General features: G+C 36.5%; 1 protein-coding gene across 1 annotated transcript in view; it reads right to left on the bottom strand.

Annotated features, from left to right (window-relative positions):
- Positions 1–6,480: 6,480 nt before the first annotated feature.
- The window catches only part of LOC131073909 (potassium transporter 7), a 53,304-nt gene continuing 41,235 nt past the window's right edge, over positions 6,481–18,549 (bottom strand). The window contains exons 5-9 of the mRNA XM_058010416.2: positions 8,749–9,009; positions 8,543–8,595; positions 8,345–8,453; positions 7,970–8,224; positions 6,481–7,729 (exon numbers count right to left, since the gene is read on the bottom strand). Of these exons, the coding sequence (XP_057866399.1) occupies positions 6,651–7,729; positions 7,970–8,224; positions 8,345–8,453; positions 8,543–8,595; positions 8,749–9,009 (1,757 nt within the window). The 3' untranslated portion in view covers positions 6,481–6,650. The remainder of the gene's footprint in view (positions 7,730–7,969; positions 8,225–8,344; positions 8,454–8,542; positions 8,596–8,748; positions 9,010–18,549) is intronic.

Raw genomic sequence — 18,549 nt, 5'->3', positions numbered from 1 at the left:
TGTCCAATCCATTGTGGTGGTTGCAAGTTTGCATTAACTTGTAATGAGGCAGAAGGCGCTGCGATTTTTTGTCGAATGCAATATTGTTGTTGTTGTACATTGTTTGTTTGCACATTTGATTGTACCTTTTGTGTATTACTCAATTGTTGCAACAGTTGTTGTTGGTGCAAACCACTATCCGTAGCTCTTTGTGTCGCCATTATCGAAGGATCTGTCACAATAGTCTGCATAACAGGTACGTGAGTGTTTGGCAAATATATTGAGCTTAATGGGACATAGGAACTTTGTTGCATTGTGGAATTGTTTTGGACATTGGTGAGATCAGACATTCCAATCGTGAAGCTTTCTTGCATCTTAGATTTTGATCCAATTTTATGCATGTGAGGAACCACTTCTTGTTGAGGGACAGTTGTCAATATTTGTGTGGTCCTTGTTTGATCTTGTATTACAGGTGTTGTGTTAAATAATGGATTATTTATTGTCTCAAATGGTGACTTTTGAGGAATAGTCACTATCAATGCCTTTGAAGCACGTTTACTCATCAAGGTAGGTTGAGTTTCTTGTTGCACATGTTCTTCATTTGGATGCGAAGAGAAACTTAACAGCTCACCGCCTTGTTGTTTTTGCACATTGATTTGCTCACTTGAGGAGGTTACATTACTCATCATGTCAAGATATTTCTGTGGGAACATCTTAAAGACCTTGTTTAAGAATTTATCCATCTTTTTTGTCAATTTTGGATCTTGAAGGAACATATCAACATCATCGGAAGCATCCGAATCTGATGAAGAATCTGGTAAAACATTTGGATTTGTCTCATGTTGAATGCCTTGATCTGAACCAAATCCTTGCGAAAGAGTTTGTTCCTCATATAATGTTTGAGTTTGAATGTCATGTTGTAGGTTTGGTTGATTCCAATCGAAAGGTATATTTCCTCTTGGTGTTGGTGGAACACTCCCATGTCTTGGTTTCATGGGTACAAATACTGGTTCATATAATGGAGGTGGTCCAAGTTGAACCATTCCATATGGTGGTAATGATGTGTTTGATGAACCTTCAATTTGTACTGTTTGACTAGTTTGAAACCGTGAATTTGATATGTTGTCAATGGGTTGATACGTTGGTTCACCCATCTTTTTAGATTTTGATCTTGTCTCAACAGGCATGTCACTTATGCAAATGCAATATTTTTGGAATTTTTCAAAGATAATGTATGATATGCAACTAAATGCAAACTAAATAGATGAAAATGCAATCTATGGCAAGCATGCAATCTATGTTTTTGGTTGTTTTTCAAGATTTTGACAAACTTTTGAAATGCAAATCTAAAAAGAGACCCTTAGGAAATTGAAATGATGACTAGACCTCAAAAGGACAAAAGGACCAAGTGACAAAAGGACAAAATGACAATGTCTCCCCTATATGCTTGGATACTAAGCTAGGTTTGACCAAATGACAATAATGACATAAAGAGAAAAGGTTTGATAAGGTCTAGACTTCCTAACAATGACTTAGGGTTTATCAAAGATTTGGTTTACTCAAGTATAACAAAACCTAGTTTTAACACTATATGCAAAGGGACAATTACTATGCAAATGACCCTAATATGATATGATAATGACCTAAGCTTAATGAAGAAACCTAGGGTATGCAAATGCAAATGTATGACAATGTCAACCTAAGTTTGAATTATGAAATGGTATTACTCTAATGCAAGAGGATACATGCAAAATGGATGACCCTTATTGATATGCAAAGGAGTATGACCTAGGTGAAACTTAACCTTGGTAATTGACAATGAATTTGCAAAATGCAAACCTAAGATGAACCTAAATCTAAGTGACATGAATGTTGAGACAAGACTTTGAAAAATATTTGACAACCATGTTTGAAGGTGTTTTGAATTTTGTTGGATGAAATGTTCTTGTGTTTAACCTTGTTTTGAATTAATTTGCCTTGCTTTTGAAATGAGATACAATTCAACTTTTGACAAACAAAGAAGACAAGATATTTCAACTTAGACTCAAAACAATCATGCTCATTCACACATTTCTTATGGTAGGCAAGGACATTAGATACTTGAGAGGTAGACTTGTTATGGGATTCAAGGAGAATACATAGATGCTTGACCCCACGGGCTCCCCTCCACGGCACTCACTTCTCAGGGCAGCCAAGCATCAGTCCCCATGGAAAGCTCCCCATGGTGAACTTAGTATCTCTTCCAAGTATCTGAACTTGTCCTTCTCAAGCAACTAGAATGATTTTTGGCCTCTAAATACAAGGTGTTTAATAAGGATTTATGTTAAGTGTTACTCCTTAGTGTCACGCAAGCATGATTGAGACATTAAGCCCACCAAGATACCAAACAAATGTAGTCGCGCAAACACGATTTAGACCGTGAGGCCCTACTTAGATGCTGATATGAGAAAGAGTTCAAGGGTCATCACTTCCCAACTAACTGCAATTCCCGCATAACCCTTCCTTCAAAGCTTTCGCTCATCAGGTATTTATTTATAGTGAGTTAGAATGCCAAGGTATTCTATCCGTACTCACTTTAGGTCGTTCCCTTCTCACGATTGTCACTTGCTTGCAAAAGCAAATGGTCGGGAAGGTATGCCCTCTAAAGGTAACACACAATCAAGACATGAGAATGGTATTGAAGATCTGGATTTCTGATCACCCTAAGAAGGATGAGAGCATACTCTCCTACTCCAATGTCAAACTCAACAATCAAAGCAAACATACATTCATTCCAACCTATTTAGAAATCATACTAGGTGCCTAAATATGAATTTCAAACACAAAGTTTAGTTGTAATCCAAGGCAACCTGCAAAACCACCAAGTTAGATGTTTGATATGTTTGATCTTTGACTATCGAACCTGCATAAAACTCGTTAGTAGTTTCATCTTTGTCTTTGCCATGCATAATGCCAAGATGTTGCACAAAGAATTAGTACCATAAAACCAAAAAGCAGAAACAGAATGCAAAACAAATCAATTTGCAAGTAAGAAAAACAGCCTTTTTACCTCTGTTTCTGGCCTTACATAGGCGCAGAATGCTTGACACAAGCGCAGAATGATGCAACACAGGCGCAGATCCCTTTGACACAGGCGCAGAAGTCTTTGACACAGGCGCAGAATGCTTGACACAGGTGCAGATTGCTCCTACACAGGCGCAGAAGTGCCCAAAAAGGCCTGCATTACCCTGTTTCTTGGGTTTTTCACCTGCAAATCATCTCAAAAGCACTCAAAAGCATGGTTAGGGGGTTAGTTCACGTCGGGTTCACCAATTAATGTAACTAGGAATCTGGAAATCATCAAAGCAAATCAATATTAATCTAGCTCAATCACGAAAGCTCAAATGCAATGATCAATCCTAAAAACACTCAATAAAGACATGAAAACAAGACATCAATTCAAGATTGAAAACTAAGCCAACCAAATGCAAACTTGGATGTCTCCTTCATGTGGCTCATTGTCCTTCTTTCTCCTTCAAATAGATTTGTTTGTGGCTCTCACCTACTAGTGCATAAGCATGATGTGAAAGCAAGTAGACAAGATTGTAGCGCAAGAATACTCGAAGCGTGATTGATTCAACCAAGTAGTAGTCTTGATTGAAGAAATTCATCCAATTTATAGACAAATTGGAGAAAAGATCAGATTAGCATGAAATTGATATTAGAGGCAATTGATTTCAAAAATGGCACAATTGAGTGGAAAGAAGAAGGTTATGACACCACCTATGTCATGAATTATGACATATTGCCAATGCAAAGGTTAGAGGACTGAAAGCTTATGACATCTTGCTATGCCAAAAGTATGACGCATGAGAAATTCATGTTTCCACCGAAGCACAAAAATAGGAAGAACTAGAGAGAAATTAATTAGGTGGAAATTGAATTTGACAAATTAGAAAATAGGTGGAAATTAGGAATTAGGAAAATTAGAAAATTAGGAAATTAGAAAATTAGAAATGATGAAATTAGAAAATTAGGAATTAGGAGAAATTAGAAATTTAGTGAATTAATTAACAAGTTTTCATTCATTAATTAATTCACACAAAGAGAGGGAATTAATTAGCCAATTAAATAAACATTTAATTGCGACAAGAAGAATTAAGATAAATAAATAAATCATTTATCCTAAAGAGAAAATGGAGAGAAAATGACAAACAAGGTTAAATGAAATAAATCATGAAACCCTAGAAGATAAATTAAAAATGCAAGAACGACAATTAGGTCTTGATGTAAGATTGATTTGATGTCGATTTGATCATGATTTTGAATTGATAAATGACCAATGCTGATAAGTGATTTGATTGACAAATGCACCAATTGACGAGGAATAATGACAAATTGATCCAAATTGACATGATTGAGAAAGACGACGATTGATGACAAATTGATCGCAAAATGACAAGATTAAAAATGACCACGATCAATGACAAATCGATCGCAAAACGACAAGATTAATAAGAGGACAACAATTGATGACAAATCGATCGCAAAACGACAAGATTGATAAGAGGACAACGATTGATGACAAATCGATCGCAAAATGACAAGATTGATAAGAGGACAAAACCCTAATTAGGATTGACGATGTCCAAAATGATGACAAATGAGCACGCACATTTATGCGACAGGATAAGATTGACTAAAATCATGACTGAAGATTGTTATCGACAAGACCAAATTCGAAAGCGAAACAACTGAAGAATGCAGCAGAAGGACTCGATGCTCGCAAATGATAAAGACCAAGTGCGTGACATAGGAGAAATGTTAATGCGACGCAAAAAAACCCTAAAATAAGGCAATGCGCAAATGATAAAGTATGATTCCGCAAGCGTTGACCATTTCAATTGTTGTGATAGAACTTGTTGATTTAATACTCATACTTGTTGATTTGATAACCATAGTTGTTGATTTAATGTCCAAATTTTTTGACAACACTACACCAATAGTTGCGACTTTAAAGTTGTTATTGTTGATGATGACTACCAATAACTGAATGAAATGTACCATTAGTTGTAAAAAGCAACCAATCATGTGATGCCACATCAGCTGCACAAGTATTGGGGCACTTTTTGCACGACTATTGGTCTCACCTTTTTTGGGGTTGTTTTGGACACCTTGGCAAAAAGCATGCTGATGTGACATCATATTTGATGATGGTGCCCTCAAACCTTAATTATAAGCAGGGCACTTGCCAAATAAGCTGTTGTAAACAATTGGGAGTGATTTGAAATTTCCACATAAGATTTTGCGAAGTGCGAACTTAGGGTGCATAACTACTGGGTCCTCTCCCCTATAAACTAAGTTGTCAACTAATTAAAAAATAAACTTTTGGCCCACCACATGACATTACCAACATTTCTCTAAGAAAAAACATGAATGTAATGAAAAATGGGCAAAATTTGGCTGGAATTTTATTTTTAATATGACAATGAGCTAACTTTTGTTGAATGCTATTAGCTCTCAAGTGGATAAACATGCCCTGATTTGCATTTCTCTATTTTGATTGAAAAAAATACACAGTGAAAACCACAAGCTCTCGTACATCATCTTCATGGGCAGTGGAAATCTCATGCCAACTATTCACGATAGTTTTAATAGAATGATACAAAGTTATTTTACATTTAATCATGTTTCTAGATGCAAGATTTGTTCTCCCACTGAGCAAGCCCTTCTCATGCATCAGGAACATAAATCGCCAAGAACCTACCCAGAAATTTGAATCAGGCAAGGTTTAAATGCCCCAAATAATGTAGAATATGTTTGCAGTAAAGAGGTTATTGATGTTTACAGGATCTAATTTGAGGCTGGCATGTGTTATAGTCCCTTTCAAAAGAATGCCAATTGAACTTAAGCTTGAACAAGGTGTCAGGAAAAGAAAATGAATTAGATTTTCCCTGTCATGGCTACACTCCTGCAGTTTAGTTCATTGATATTGTTATTGTTATATGCAGCAATAAATACGTAGACCCACACAGAAAAAAGGCCCAAACAGGTTAAAAGAAGCCAAGAGTGGGATTTTGCCAAACTACTCGGTAGTCCCACACATTTATTTTTTACAATTTTCTAGTATCTTGTATCAAAATTGTAAACCTACTAGGAAAAATTATGTACAACAGAACTGAAATTTATTATTCACACTTAACAGAACCTAAAGAAGAATCAGGCAAGCATATCCAATGTTCCTATCTTTCAGTGTTTTGCCAAACTACTGAGCAGTCACAAATTTATCTTTTCAACTTCTAACATCTTGTGTCCAAATTGTACAAGTAAAATTTATGTACATCAGTACTTCAATTTATTTCACACTTTACAGAACATAAAAAAGAATCAAGCAAGCATATTCAATGTTAATATCTTTCAGTGTTTTGCCAATGCTGTAAACCATTTGCAAGCTATATAATGACTCCAAATGCATGGCAACATTCCAGGTCAATGTAGACATTTGTAAGTGCAGGAAACAACTAATTTTAATGTCTTTCTAATCACAATTACTTAGAGATCTGTTTTTAAATGAAAGCATAATATACAAAAACTGCCATTGCATATGCATAAGTTTAAAAGCATCTCATCTCACTGAGGAAAACACAATTTCTTGCAATATTCTCGCGTACAGAATAAGTTGCACAAAATATCTACACATAATAGATCATACCCACCTCAATAAGGCTAATATGTGGAATATTCAAGGCTACAGCAGGACCCCTGCAATTCTTTCTAAGAAATGAATACCCTACATCAATTGCGAATTTCTTTAGAAATGTTGATGACTTCCTAGCCTTGATGTATGAGTGACCTAATATGTAAGCAATTCCTGCATCCTTTGCCTCAATTAAATCCGATAGCTCCTCCATTACCGAGGGATCTATCGCAGGATTCCTAGGCACTTCAAATCTTATTCTTCGTCGCCTTTCTGATCGAGGGGACTCTATCTCATACATTGACTGAAGAGATTGTAGAGTTGGAGATTTACTGCTAGGAATACTGCCCACCATATCACTAGAAAGATCTGAAACTACCATCCTTACAGCAGATCTAACTGGAGTGCTAATTACTGCCATCCTTCCATCCAATGACTCACAGCTTGAAGTTTGTGATCCTTCTGCTTCCATCTGAATGAATTCAGCGATACTGAGAATAAGCCGATTCTCAAAATCATTATCATCTTTCTGAACATCCTTGTATCCATACCTCACAATGCATCTATACATCCGGTATACTTTTGGGCCAATGCGGCCAATAAGATAGCGTTCTTCATGAGGGACATAAGGAACGGGAACTGATTTTATGCACACAAACACAAGTACCTGATGAAATGCAGGGAGATTTGTTACAAAATGTGAGAATATGGCAGGAACCCCTGTAACCAGTTCAGTATATATCAGGCCAATCCCAGGAACACGGACAATTCCAAGGCTTGGCCCAAGTGTGAGAATCCACTTCATAGAAACTTTGTTCTGCAAGTCAAACATATATTTTCTTCTTGTACCATAATGCCATACATACATGACAATCATAAATACCATTGCCAAAACAAGAGGAGCCCAACCTCCCTGAGGTACTTTTGTAAAAGAGGCTGATAAGTAAACTCCTTCAATGGATCCAAAAAACAGAAGAAAAACTATAGCCAGTATAACATTCTTTTGCCACACAATGACTATAACAAGAGTCATAAGGCATGTTGTCACAAACATAACAGTGATGGCAGCAATGCCTGTGAAACAAAACAAATACAATTTGAAAACATGAGCCCAAAAAATATGCACCAAAATCCCTACCATGAGAATAATATGACTGATTATAACAAGTAACATCAGGCACTTTGTTACATTATGATGACAGCAATGCTTCAAGCAAAAGAGAAAATTATTTAAAACATGAACCTAGATAAATATACTCAATCTTGTTAATCACTAAAGCTAGAAAGCACAGATAAAATTCCCAATGCACATACCATAAGCATTGCCAATAATGGTGGTATCCCGGAATCCTATTGTGACAGCCAAGCAGAGAATCATGAGAATCCAATTTATTTCTGGTATGTAGATCTGTCCATTAATATGCTTTGAAGTATGAACAATTTTAACACGTGGGAAGCAACCCAAAGCATGGCATTGCTTGACAATAGAAAACGTTGCCGAAATAACAGCTTGGCTCCCAACAATTGCAGCAAGAGTAGCTACCACAAACACAGGCCAATAAACAGCCTCTGCAAAACAATATTGTGAGATAACAACCTTCAAAAACACAAATTTAAATAAATACTAGATGAGAAATCCATACTATAAATATATGAATATATATAAAATCAAATATCTCTAAATCATACCAGGGATAGATTTATAAAAACTTTCGGTAACCTTATTCTTCGAAAGAAAAGCAGCTTGTCCCAAATAAGATAATATCAAACAAGGATAGACAAATCCTGCAAAGGCAATCTACATGAAAAGGGATGAAACATTTAGAATGAATTTGTGAGTCTCTCATAAGCATTTTCAAAGAATGTATTTTCAGAAATTTCACAGACCCGGATTGACAAAGGAGTGAAGTGTCCAAGGTCTGCAAACATGGCTTCTGTACCTGTAGCAAGAGCAAAAACGAGTGATTGACCACCATATTCATGACAAAAACATTTAAGTATTCGGCTTCTAGTCATGTTCAATCGGACCATTTTCCATGAATCAATAGAGTGACAAAAATGCCTTCTAACAAAACATGATTCATTCCACAAACCTGTAATTGAAAGGAGTACCCCTCCAAGAGAAATCCAACCATCTTTACCAGTCCGCCTAAAAAACTTGTATACATAATAAGGAGAGAAAGCACGCAATATGCTAGGATTCCAATGAACAACATTATATATGCCAACTGCACTGATGCACAACAGCCAAGTGATCACAATAGGTGCAAACATAAAGGCTACCTTCTGGGTACCAAAATGCTGCAGAGCAAACAGGCCAACCAATATGATGCAAGAAATCAACACCACCTCCCCTGCAATTGAAAAAAATCCAAAAATGTTAAAATTGTAATTAAACTAATATTAATAAACAGTTTGTATAAAAGACTAAACAGGTCCCTTCCTAAGCATCAGATTTTGCTTGTTTAGATCATTCCTAATACAAAATGTTTCTATTGATAAAAAGATTTTATCAAAGCATCCCCAGCTAGGCAATATAACCAGACTCCTTCCGTGGACACCATAATAACTTAATAAAATTCACCATAGATGTTATTTTCAGTGTGTAAAATTATGATGCTTTAACAGGATTCAAGTGCATAGATTTTAGTCAAATACATTGAACAATACTTCATGAGTAGTGGTTCACATGACCCCATCCCTCATGAGCATGAACGATCCACTTAGCATTCATTGCATCTAGATAATATGCTCACAAGGGGGAAGCATCGGGACTTCCTAGGAGGTCACCCATCCCAATACTACTACAACTAATGTACACCTAACAATAGAGTTTCCCCATACATCAGACCCGCTTAGCAAATGTGGTGGAAAGCAAAGTAGGCTTGAAGCTGAGTAGACCTAACATGGGGGAAAACTTCATGGTTAAGCACACTCGAGTTGGAATAGGACTAGGAGAGGTGACCTCCCACAAAGTTCTTCCCTCCTATTGGCATCTCCTAGGAGCAATAAGTACTAAGGTGACCATTCATGCTCATGAGAGATGGGTTGAACCACTACTCATGAAATATGAATCAATGAATTTGACAAGAAAACTATACAGTTGAATCTTGATAAAGTATCATAACTTAGTGAAAAAAATTAGGTGTCAACACTTACTACAAATTTTTCTAATGCCTTCTGCTTCCACAAAAATCTCCACCTATAGTACTCCAGAAAATCATTAGATTTTACCAGACATCTCAAAGAACGATGAATAAGGGTATTTCAAGGTATTTACCAAATTTATAAATATCTGTATCCCAGAAAATCCAAGGTTCTTGCAGAACCGATAATTACTTGTTTGCAACTTTTGCTCTCACATTTGAACTTAAATGTCTCACCAGTATAGTTTCTAGAAAGGAACAGACTGCAGGGCAAGTTTACTTTCAATTTTTGCAGAGCCTACATTTCTATCATAATTTTATACCCAGGAAATTCCAAATTTTCTAAAGAGCTCTTTTTGCATAAGCTCAAACCAGAGCTGATTATGCCTCTGTTTTGGCACAACAGTGTTAAAATGAGACAACTATTATGCATTTGGACACATTCTGAAGAGAATTTAAAGCTAAATTATGGGTCAGGTTTGAGTTCAAGTTTGGGTTTGGGTATGGATACAGGTTTCTCATTACAGCAAAAAACAATTGGGGTTTGGGTTCATACATTCAAAAAAGCATAGTCAAATTATATGTACACAGCAATGGCACAACAATCCAAAAGTTCAAATGGAATTTAATTTTACACAGGTTTGAAATGGGAAAAATACTGCAAATTAAAAGACACTAAAATACTCATTAAAACACAGAAAACAAACTGCAAATTTTATTTCAAACCAAATATAGTGCGTAGAAACAGTAACAAAGTCCAAACTTCAATTATAAGACAAATTCCAGAGAGGATCTTATTTCATTGCTGGGGGAGGAGAGGGCTGACTACAAGTGGCTAGTATTGAGTCCAGCTAGCTCAGGGTCTTCCTTCCACACAGAGGGAACAGTACTTCTGCATGGAATGCAGTCATAAAGGGCCCTGACAAATGGATTATTTTACCTACTAATGCGGTTCCTCCTGGTGTACACCCCAGCCCAGATGGTACGTGGCCTCACCAGTTTCTATAATTGAGTGGTTCATTAATCTCTATGGAGATACAAAACAATGGAAAAACGAGACCCATTGAATGCATTTGCAGGGCTGGGGAGGTTCTCTTTCTGCCCAGTGGATGGTTGCATTTAGTTATTAATCTGAATGACCCGATTGCTATCACAAAAAATTCTATAGGCAGATTAGTAATAAATTAATAATTAAATGTATTAGGATTTCAGAATTTTAGTTTTTAATTTTTTTATAGCTTGCTTATGCAATCGCTGTGTGATGGTACTACTTTGATTCATATTAAATGCACTCCAATAGAAAAAGAGCCTATAAAAGCAATGCTGTCCTCCAGTAAAATTGGAACTAAGAAAATTGAAAGAATCACAGATGCTGTTTTTGACTTTATGTGCTAAAATGGTATATCAATGAAAGATGTCACCATTATCAGTATTTAAATGGGAATATGGATATCAGCTGCACCCTATTCAACATTTTCCGTACCTGCAAGCATGCAAAACTATGCATACAATATTCCATAGTAACAGAAAATAAACAAACGTCTAATAGCTTTCAGCGGACATTTTTAAAAGAAAGTAAATCATAAAGAATAAAGCTTGAACCATAAATAATCCTAAAAGTATCATGAATTTTCTTGATCTGTTACAGAAGGTTCACCCTCGAGTGTTACAAACTTTATAGAAAAAAACTCATGGGCTGAATGAAAAAAAAAGGATGTTTTTTTTTCAATTGCGGGGTATCAATTGAGTTTTTTTCATTTACCCACATTTTTTTAATGTTTTGACTTGCATTGATCGAATTTTGACGGGGTTTTTGAATTACCCAAGCATAGCAGTTTGGAACATCACAATTTTGGTGTCAAGTATGTTTTAAAATGCAGGTAAACACTTTTTCTGTGACTAATAAGCAAAAACGTATAAAATAATAAATTTAGACATATTTGCACATTAAACAGGAAGCAAGTTCAGAATACTGTGTTGAATCGTATAACAAACAAAACCACCATAAAAATCAAAAATATATTTAAATATAGTATTTAAATTTAAATACATTAAAAATACTTAAATTTGAATAAATATTAAATTTTAAATAAATGTAAAAATATCCCTCTCTAGTGCTTCTAATGCTATCAATGGCTGCCAATTCTTATTTGTTGCATGATAATATCAACAACGTGGCAAATCAAGCTATAACAGTGTGAAAATGGGGGTCACTAATCTAAGCATGCAAACTAGGAATCAAACCCATTCACAACGACACATTTGGGAAAAATGTACCAACGCCCAACTTCATCCTATTGAAAGAGCTGAGCACAAAATTGATCACTTCCGTTTTGTTGAATTCTTGCAATTGGATAGGATAAAATGATTAAATGTCAGAATTAGGGCTAAAGATACTAATATGAGGGTAATCAGCATAAACAAAAAGTATAGACTCTGAGTATAAAATCGGATTATAAGTCCGACATTACACTTGAGTGATAGTCAGTGAGTGCAAATCGGACTTACAAGTCTAATTTGCACTATTTTGGTAATTTATATGCAATTCGGACCTACAAGTCTGAATTACACTTTAATTATGCACAACTTGTCCTTAATATTTTGAAGTTTGTTTTCAACTGGGTCTCTTTATCCTTTTACACTTTGATTAATGCCCTAATCCTTCATTATTGACTGATTTGTGGATTGGAGAATTCGAGTTTTCAAGCTTCCTTATTTTCTTTCAGGTATGTATATTGTTCTACCTGATTTATTTTAAGATTTTTTGTGTGCCCTAGCTGTAAATCGAACTTGCAATTCAATACATCTTTGATGTATCGGATTGTACATCCGATTTTCGTTTTTGCAATGATCTTATTGGTTCTGGTATGGCGGACTGCGTGTCCGTCGCACACCATAAACTCGTATGGCATGGGGCGGGCATACACCCCACCATACCCGTTTTTCCCTTTTGTATGCAATGCTTTTTATTTACAGTGGCGCGAGAATAACCCTCGACATCCACCACAGTATTAACCAAAGTCACAAGGTTCGAATTCGAATTCGAAATCGACAGCCATGAAATTCGGATGAAATTCGACAAGGGAAAAATTCGAAAAAAAAAATTCGGATAAAATTCACCTTATATAATTTTGTTTATTTTTAAATATATGTATACTTCTAATAAATTATTAAAATAGCTTAACATTGCTAAAATCAATGTAATAAAATATATAATAAAATGCATTATAATAAAAATCATTAAATCATCATAATAAAATATATACAAGTATTATAAGCTTTATTATAATGCTTGCATATATTTTTTTATAATAATGAAAAAATCACTATAATAAAATATTAAATTATATTAAAAAATAAAAAAATTCTTAAAAACAATTATTACACTAAAAAATAAATTATAACACTATAAAAATAAATCAAATTGAATCGGGCAAAATAAATCACTGAGTCAGGCAAAATAAAAATTATAAAACTATAAAATATTTCTTGTATCTATGGACTATGACTATCGAATGCAGCCAAAAAAGGCACCTTCCTGAATACGCTATCATTGGAGCTTGGTAAAGTGGAGTCGTGGCGACATGGACTGTAGTGCAGGGCCCAGGCTGCACCTATGGCTGTCAACAGCAGCAACGGTAGTGTTCAGAACAGGCTCTGAGAATGACGGGAAGCCTTGCAGCGACGGGAACGCACAACGCACTGCAATTCTTCCAGCAATGGCGACCCAACAGACAACGCACTGCAACTTCTTGCAGCAACAGTGACCCACGCACTGCAACTTAAAAATCCGCCGAATTTATGGCCGAATTTGAACGTATTTTTTTTTTAAGTTAGAAATTCGAAAAAATTTGAACTTCATGCTTGAAAATCGCCGATTTCTATGACTTAGGTATTAACTGTGGTGGTGGTGGTCGGGGATTTATCCCCGTGTTCCATTCTTTTCACAGCCGTTGTCGAAGTATATGTGGTGGGCAGGTTTTACCCCCCGATCCCCACCACAGTGTATGAGAGTGGTCGGGGTACCTCGACCACCCTTTCCTTAACATTTGCCCTTCCCGTAAGTGTTGAGTGGGGGATTAAAGCCGCTCGACAATGTCATATATGCTATGAAGTGTCGGGCGGAGTTTTAACCCCGCCCAACACTCCTTATCATTATTTTTACATTGAAGTGTCGGTCGGGGTTTAAACCCCGCCCGACACCTGATAATGGTTTTCGGCCCTTCCTAAATAGATGTCGGTCGGACTTTGAATCCCACCCGACACTTGACTCAAATGATTTACAAATATGTTAAGCGGACTTCTAAGTCCGAATTACATATCTTTTAGATATAAATTGGAGTTATAACTCCGATTTACACTGAACTTAGTTTTTTCTAAAAGTGCAAATCAGAGTTGTAACTCCGATTTATACCTTTTTTCCTTCCCTTTGTAAAATATGCAAATCAGACTTATAAGTCCGATATACATTATTTTTGGTCTTTGATTTACACTAAGTGTAGATTGGACTTATAAGTCTGATTTGCGTTTTGAGCACACACTTGTAAATTGATTAATTTTTGATCAATTTATAATGGATCAATGAACTTTTTTTTATCAAATGGAGATTTCTATGGTGGCTTATTCGATCAAATGATGAAATTTTCATGTTGCAGTTGATCTTTTGCAAATGATAGAGACTTCTTCTCATAAGAAAACAATGAAGTTTAAAAAGCAAGATATTTCTCCAGTGTTTCCTCCTTTTGTATCCTCTAATATTGATAACAGTAGAGACACAAAAATTGGTCATGTGGATCTTGAAGAATTTCTCAAAAGAGTTAAAAAGCCACCAATATCATACCTAATGGATCCTACAATTCATAGTGAGATAGACAAGGTGGCCGCATTTCCCATGTCCACACTGAATCCAAAATTTGTGTTGTCTCTTGCCAACCAATATGATTCCACCACAAGATCAGTGAAGGATGCAGATGGGAAAACACTCATCAAGCTTGATGAGGACTTCTTTGATACCATTTTTAAATGTTCACCTATTGATCAATATGCAGATATTGATATGCAATCAGCTATTACATACTTTGACAGAAACTCAGAGAAATGCAGAAAGAACATAAATGATAATTGGTTAAAAAAACCTAGGCCTACAATTTCAAGATGGCCTGAGATTCTTCCTCGTAGTGACTTCATTGAGATCAACAATCTCATTACTCTACTCAGTAGAGTAAAAGGCCTCCCAACTTCAAATACCTACCACAAGTGGATGTATCAATATATCCCTGTCATAAGGCAGAATAAGAAGAAGATCTTCTGGAATAAACAAATTGTGGATGCCCTTTGTGTGAGAAATTGACCAAGGTGCCCACCACCTTGAAATTTTATGACTTCTTATCTAGTCTATGCAGCTGCCTCTATGAGGCATTTTCCAAGGTTATCTACTACAGGTGACAGGAGCAAGGTTCCTATTTATGAATATTTTACCCAATTGACTCTCAAGGAGAGTATTTTTCATTTCAGAAGGGTGAATGATGCTTACTTTGCTCAATATATGTGTTTATTTGATAAAGACCTTCACAACAAAAGGGTGTCAGATGAAGCATGGAAAGTTGTAAGTGAATATGGATGCATTTTTCTACAATTTCCTACTTTCACTTATATCAGAATTGGTTGCTTTGATGGAGAGCCCTTCGTGTTACCAAGGTATCCATCTGATTAGATTGTTCTCATGGAGATGGCTCGCCAGATGATTTCTATTCATGAATGACAGTCAGGTGCTCATAAAACGGGTCTTAAATTCTCTATTGCCATAGGGAGGTACTCTATCAACTCAATTTACAAGGCCCGTGCCATGAAAGAAGAGATGAGAAGAGTCACCATGCGGTTCTTCAAGGCCAAGAAATATTTTGATTACCGGGGCATGAAGAATAAGATCAAGAAGAATTACACTCATGTGCACCGAATTGAAGATGTGTGGATAGATTGTCGGACAGAGGAGGACATCTGAAGGATGGATTATTGTCGACTCACTGTGGAGCAAATTGAGAGTTTTGATCTTGTGAGACATGGACCAGCTCTGATACCATGTGAGATTTTGCCAAGATCAAGAGGCAATGGAAAGCACAAATAAGAGAAAACAAAATAGATGATAGAAATAAACTGTATTCTATCAAGATGGAAAATATGATCAATTGGATCATTAAGCATTTCATTACATACAATGAATATGAGCATGCTTATATAGGCAAGGCTATATGGATATGTGAGCACACAAACATGACATGTGGCTCAATAAGAAACAAGGGTAGGTAGGAAATAGGTGTGGGTAGGTAGGAGAAACAATATAATATTCCACATGAGGTGGATCACCCACTGAATGTGGAGTGTAACAACAAGATCAACACCATAAAAGGTGGAAATTCTCCTACACACACTATCCCAATGTGGCACAAACACCCAAGTGTCTCATACCCAAACTACTATGAAATGCATTTCCTAAGTAAACTTAAGGTGTAATAATATCCAAGATGAATAATTATTTACACCAACACCCCCCCTTAAGTGCAACTTAGGGGAATGTACTTAAGTCTACAATGCAACTAAGCAATGCAACATGGGTCCCGGCTACGAGGCCATGTTAGGTACCCATGTACAAATGCAAATGCATGAAAACCAATGCAAGGAAATCTCTCACAAAGCGGGGAAAGAGAGAAAAACCCAATGGGAAACAACCCTCCTCCAAAAGAGAGATAAAAACTAGATACAAAGAACTCTCATAGAAGTATGTGAAAGACAAAACCTCATGTAAGGAAAAAGTCCCCCCCATATGAGAGAAGAAGAAGACAGACTAGGAATCCCCCCCTCAATTTGGAATCTGCACCAATGATATAAGCTTGAAGATGAATGAAGAAACTGCTACATGAACGTCTAACAACATTCCTCCCCTTAGGAAGAAACAAAACCAAACGTGTATCCATGAAGTCTCCCCGACCATGAAGGGAAGATGAAGCAAAAATACTCATGATGAAAGGAATCTCTGAAAACTGCTCAAGTGTCCCCATGTCGATGCTAAAAGGTACCCCCTCCAAAGGTGGTAAACTGTGCCACACTGCTGAAAAAGGCACTCTAAGATCTAGTGGAGATGAATGTAGAACAATATCCAAAGACTCATATGTCTCCTCAAAAGATAAAGAGACCTCCTCCAAGTGTTGTATAAAAGTATCCACAATCATGTCAACCTCTAAAGATTGATCATGTAGAGAATGCACAAGAGGGTCAGAGTGATCTCTCGCAACAATCAAAGAAGGATCATCTTCATCAAAGAGAAGATGAATGTCATGAATGGTATCTCCCAAATCTGCAATGTAGGAGTCCACAAACAAACCTGCAATGTCTGTTAAGTAGGCATCCCAATCAACTGAAGCTGGAAGACATGAAATATCCTGCTGCACTGAATCATAAGAAGGCAAAACTGTCGCACTAACTGCATCATCAAGTGCAATAGGTGGTGTGATATCAATAGAAGGAGATGAAATGCAAGGCTCAAGAACAGGGTCACATGTGAGAATCCCCAAGTTCAAATGCCCAAAGTTCTCCTCAAAATGTGAATCATCAACATAGGAAGAATCAACCTCATCAATAGGACCAAAATGTGAAAAAGAGTACAACCGAGATGCATGATCAACCACCCCAGTCGCAATGATAGCTCCACTCTCCAAGTCTCTAATGATAACTGAATCAGGTGTGAACTCCATAGTTTTCCTAGTTGCCCCATGTGTGATTTGATAGATGGAAAGAAGATTATTTGTCAAGTGGGGTACACACAACACATCATTGAAGGAGTTATCCCCAATGGCAATAGATCCTTTCCCAATCACATCCATGTATGTATGATTGCCCATCAAAATCTGTGGCATGTGGCAAGGCTCAAATGTAGAAAACATAGACTGTGAAGATGCCATATGATGAGAAGCCCCTGAATCTAGAAGCCATCTCCCAGAATTATGACTTGTAGTAGCACAAAGAGCTTGTCCCTTTCCTTTATCTGTCCCAAAAGAGTGATCCTTTCCTTTATCCTTAGAAGAAGAAGCCAATGTAGACATTCTAGAAGGTAGGTTGATTCTATTCTTCTCAAGAAGATTCTTCAACTCATCAATATCCTTCTTATAACAATGATGTTCATCATGTCCCGACTTCTTGCAATATCCACAAAAAAGATTTTCCTTATATGATTTCCTCTTAGGTGAGAATGGTGAATCACCTTGTTGTGGAGAGGAAGATTGTGCTCCACCTTCTTGTGGTTTTGACTTAGGTTGCTTTTGATTCTTGCCTTTTCCTTGATTACTTTGATTCCCTTTGTTAGCCACCAAAGCTTGTGACTTTGAAGATTTCAAAATCCCCATCGTAGTCAACTTAGATTGCTCAAGTATCAACATCTCCGTGAATGAATCAAATGAGGGAGAAGTGTATAAGGAACCTTGAGCTAACCTATGGGTGTGAAAGCTAGATACAAAGGCTGCATACTCTGAAGGAAGCTTGTCCAACAAGTTATAAACCAATTGAGCATCCTTTTTGTCAATTCCACAATCCTTTAGCTTTGCTCTTAACTCAGTTGCTTTTGTGACATAATCTTGGATTGTATCAAAATCCTTGGGATCCAAAGTTGTGAGTTCACTATCAAGCTTGTAGCCCTTAATCTCATCAACTTGACCATACAATTTTTGAAAAATATCCCAAGCCTCTTTAATTGTTGTA

This window comes from Cryptomeria japonica, chromosome 9 (genome assembly GCF_030272615.1).
Source record: "Cryptomeria japonica chromosome 9, Sugi_1.0, whole genome shotgun sequence".
Taxonomy (NCBI): Eukaryota; Viridiplantae; Streptophyta; class Pinopsida; order Cupressales; family Cupressaceae; genus Cryptomeria; species Cryptomeria japonica.
The sequence above is the reverse complement of the archived record's forward strand: the minus strand, read 5'-3'. Positions and strand labels throughout refer to the sequence as shown.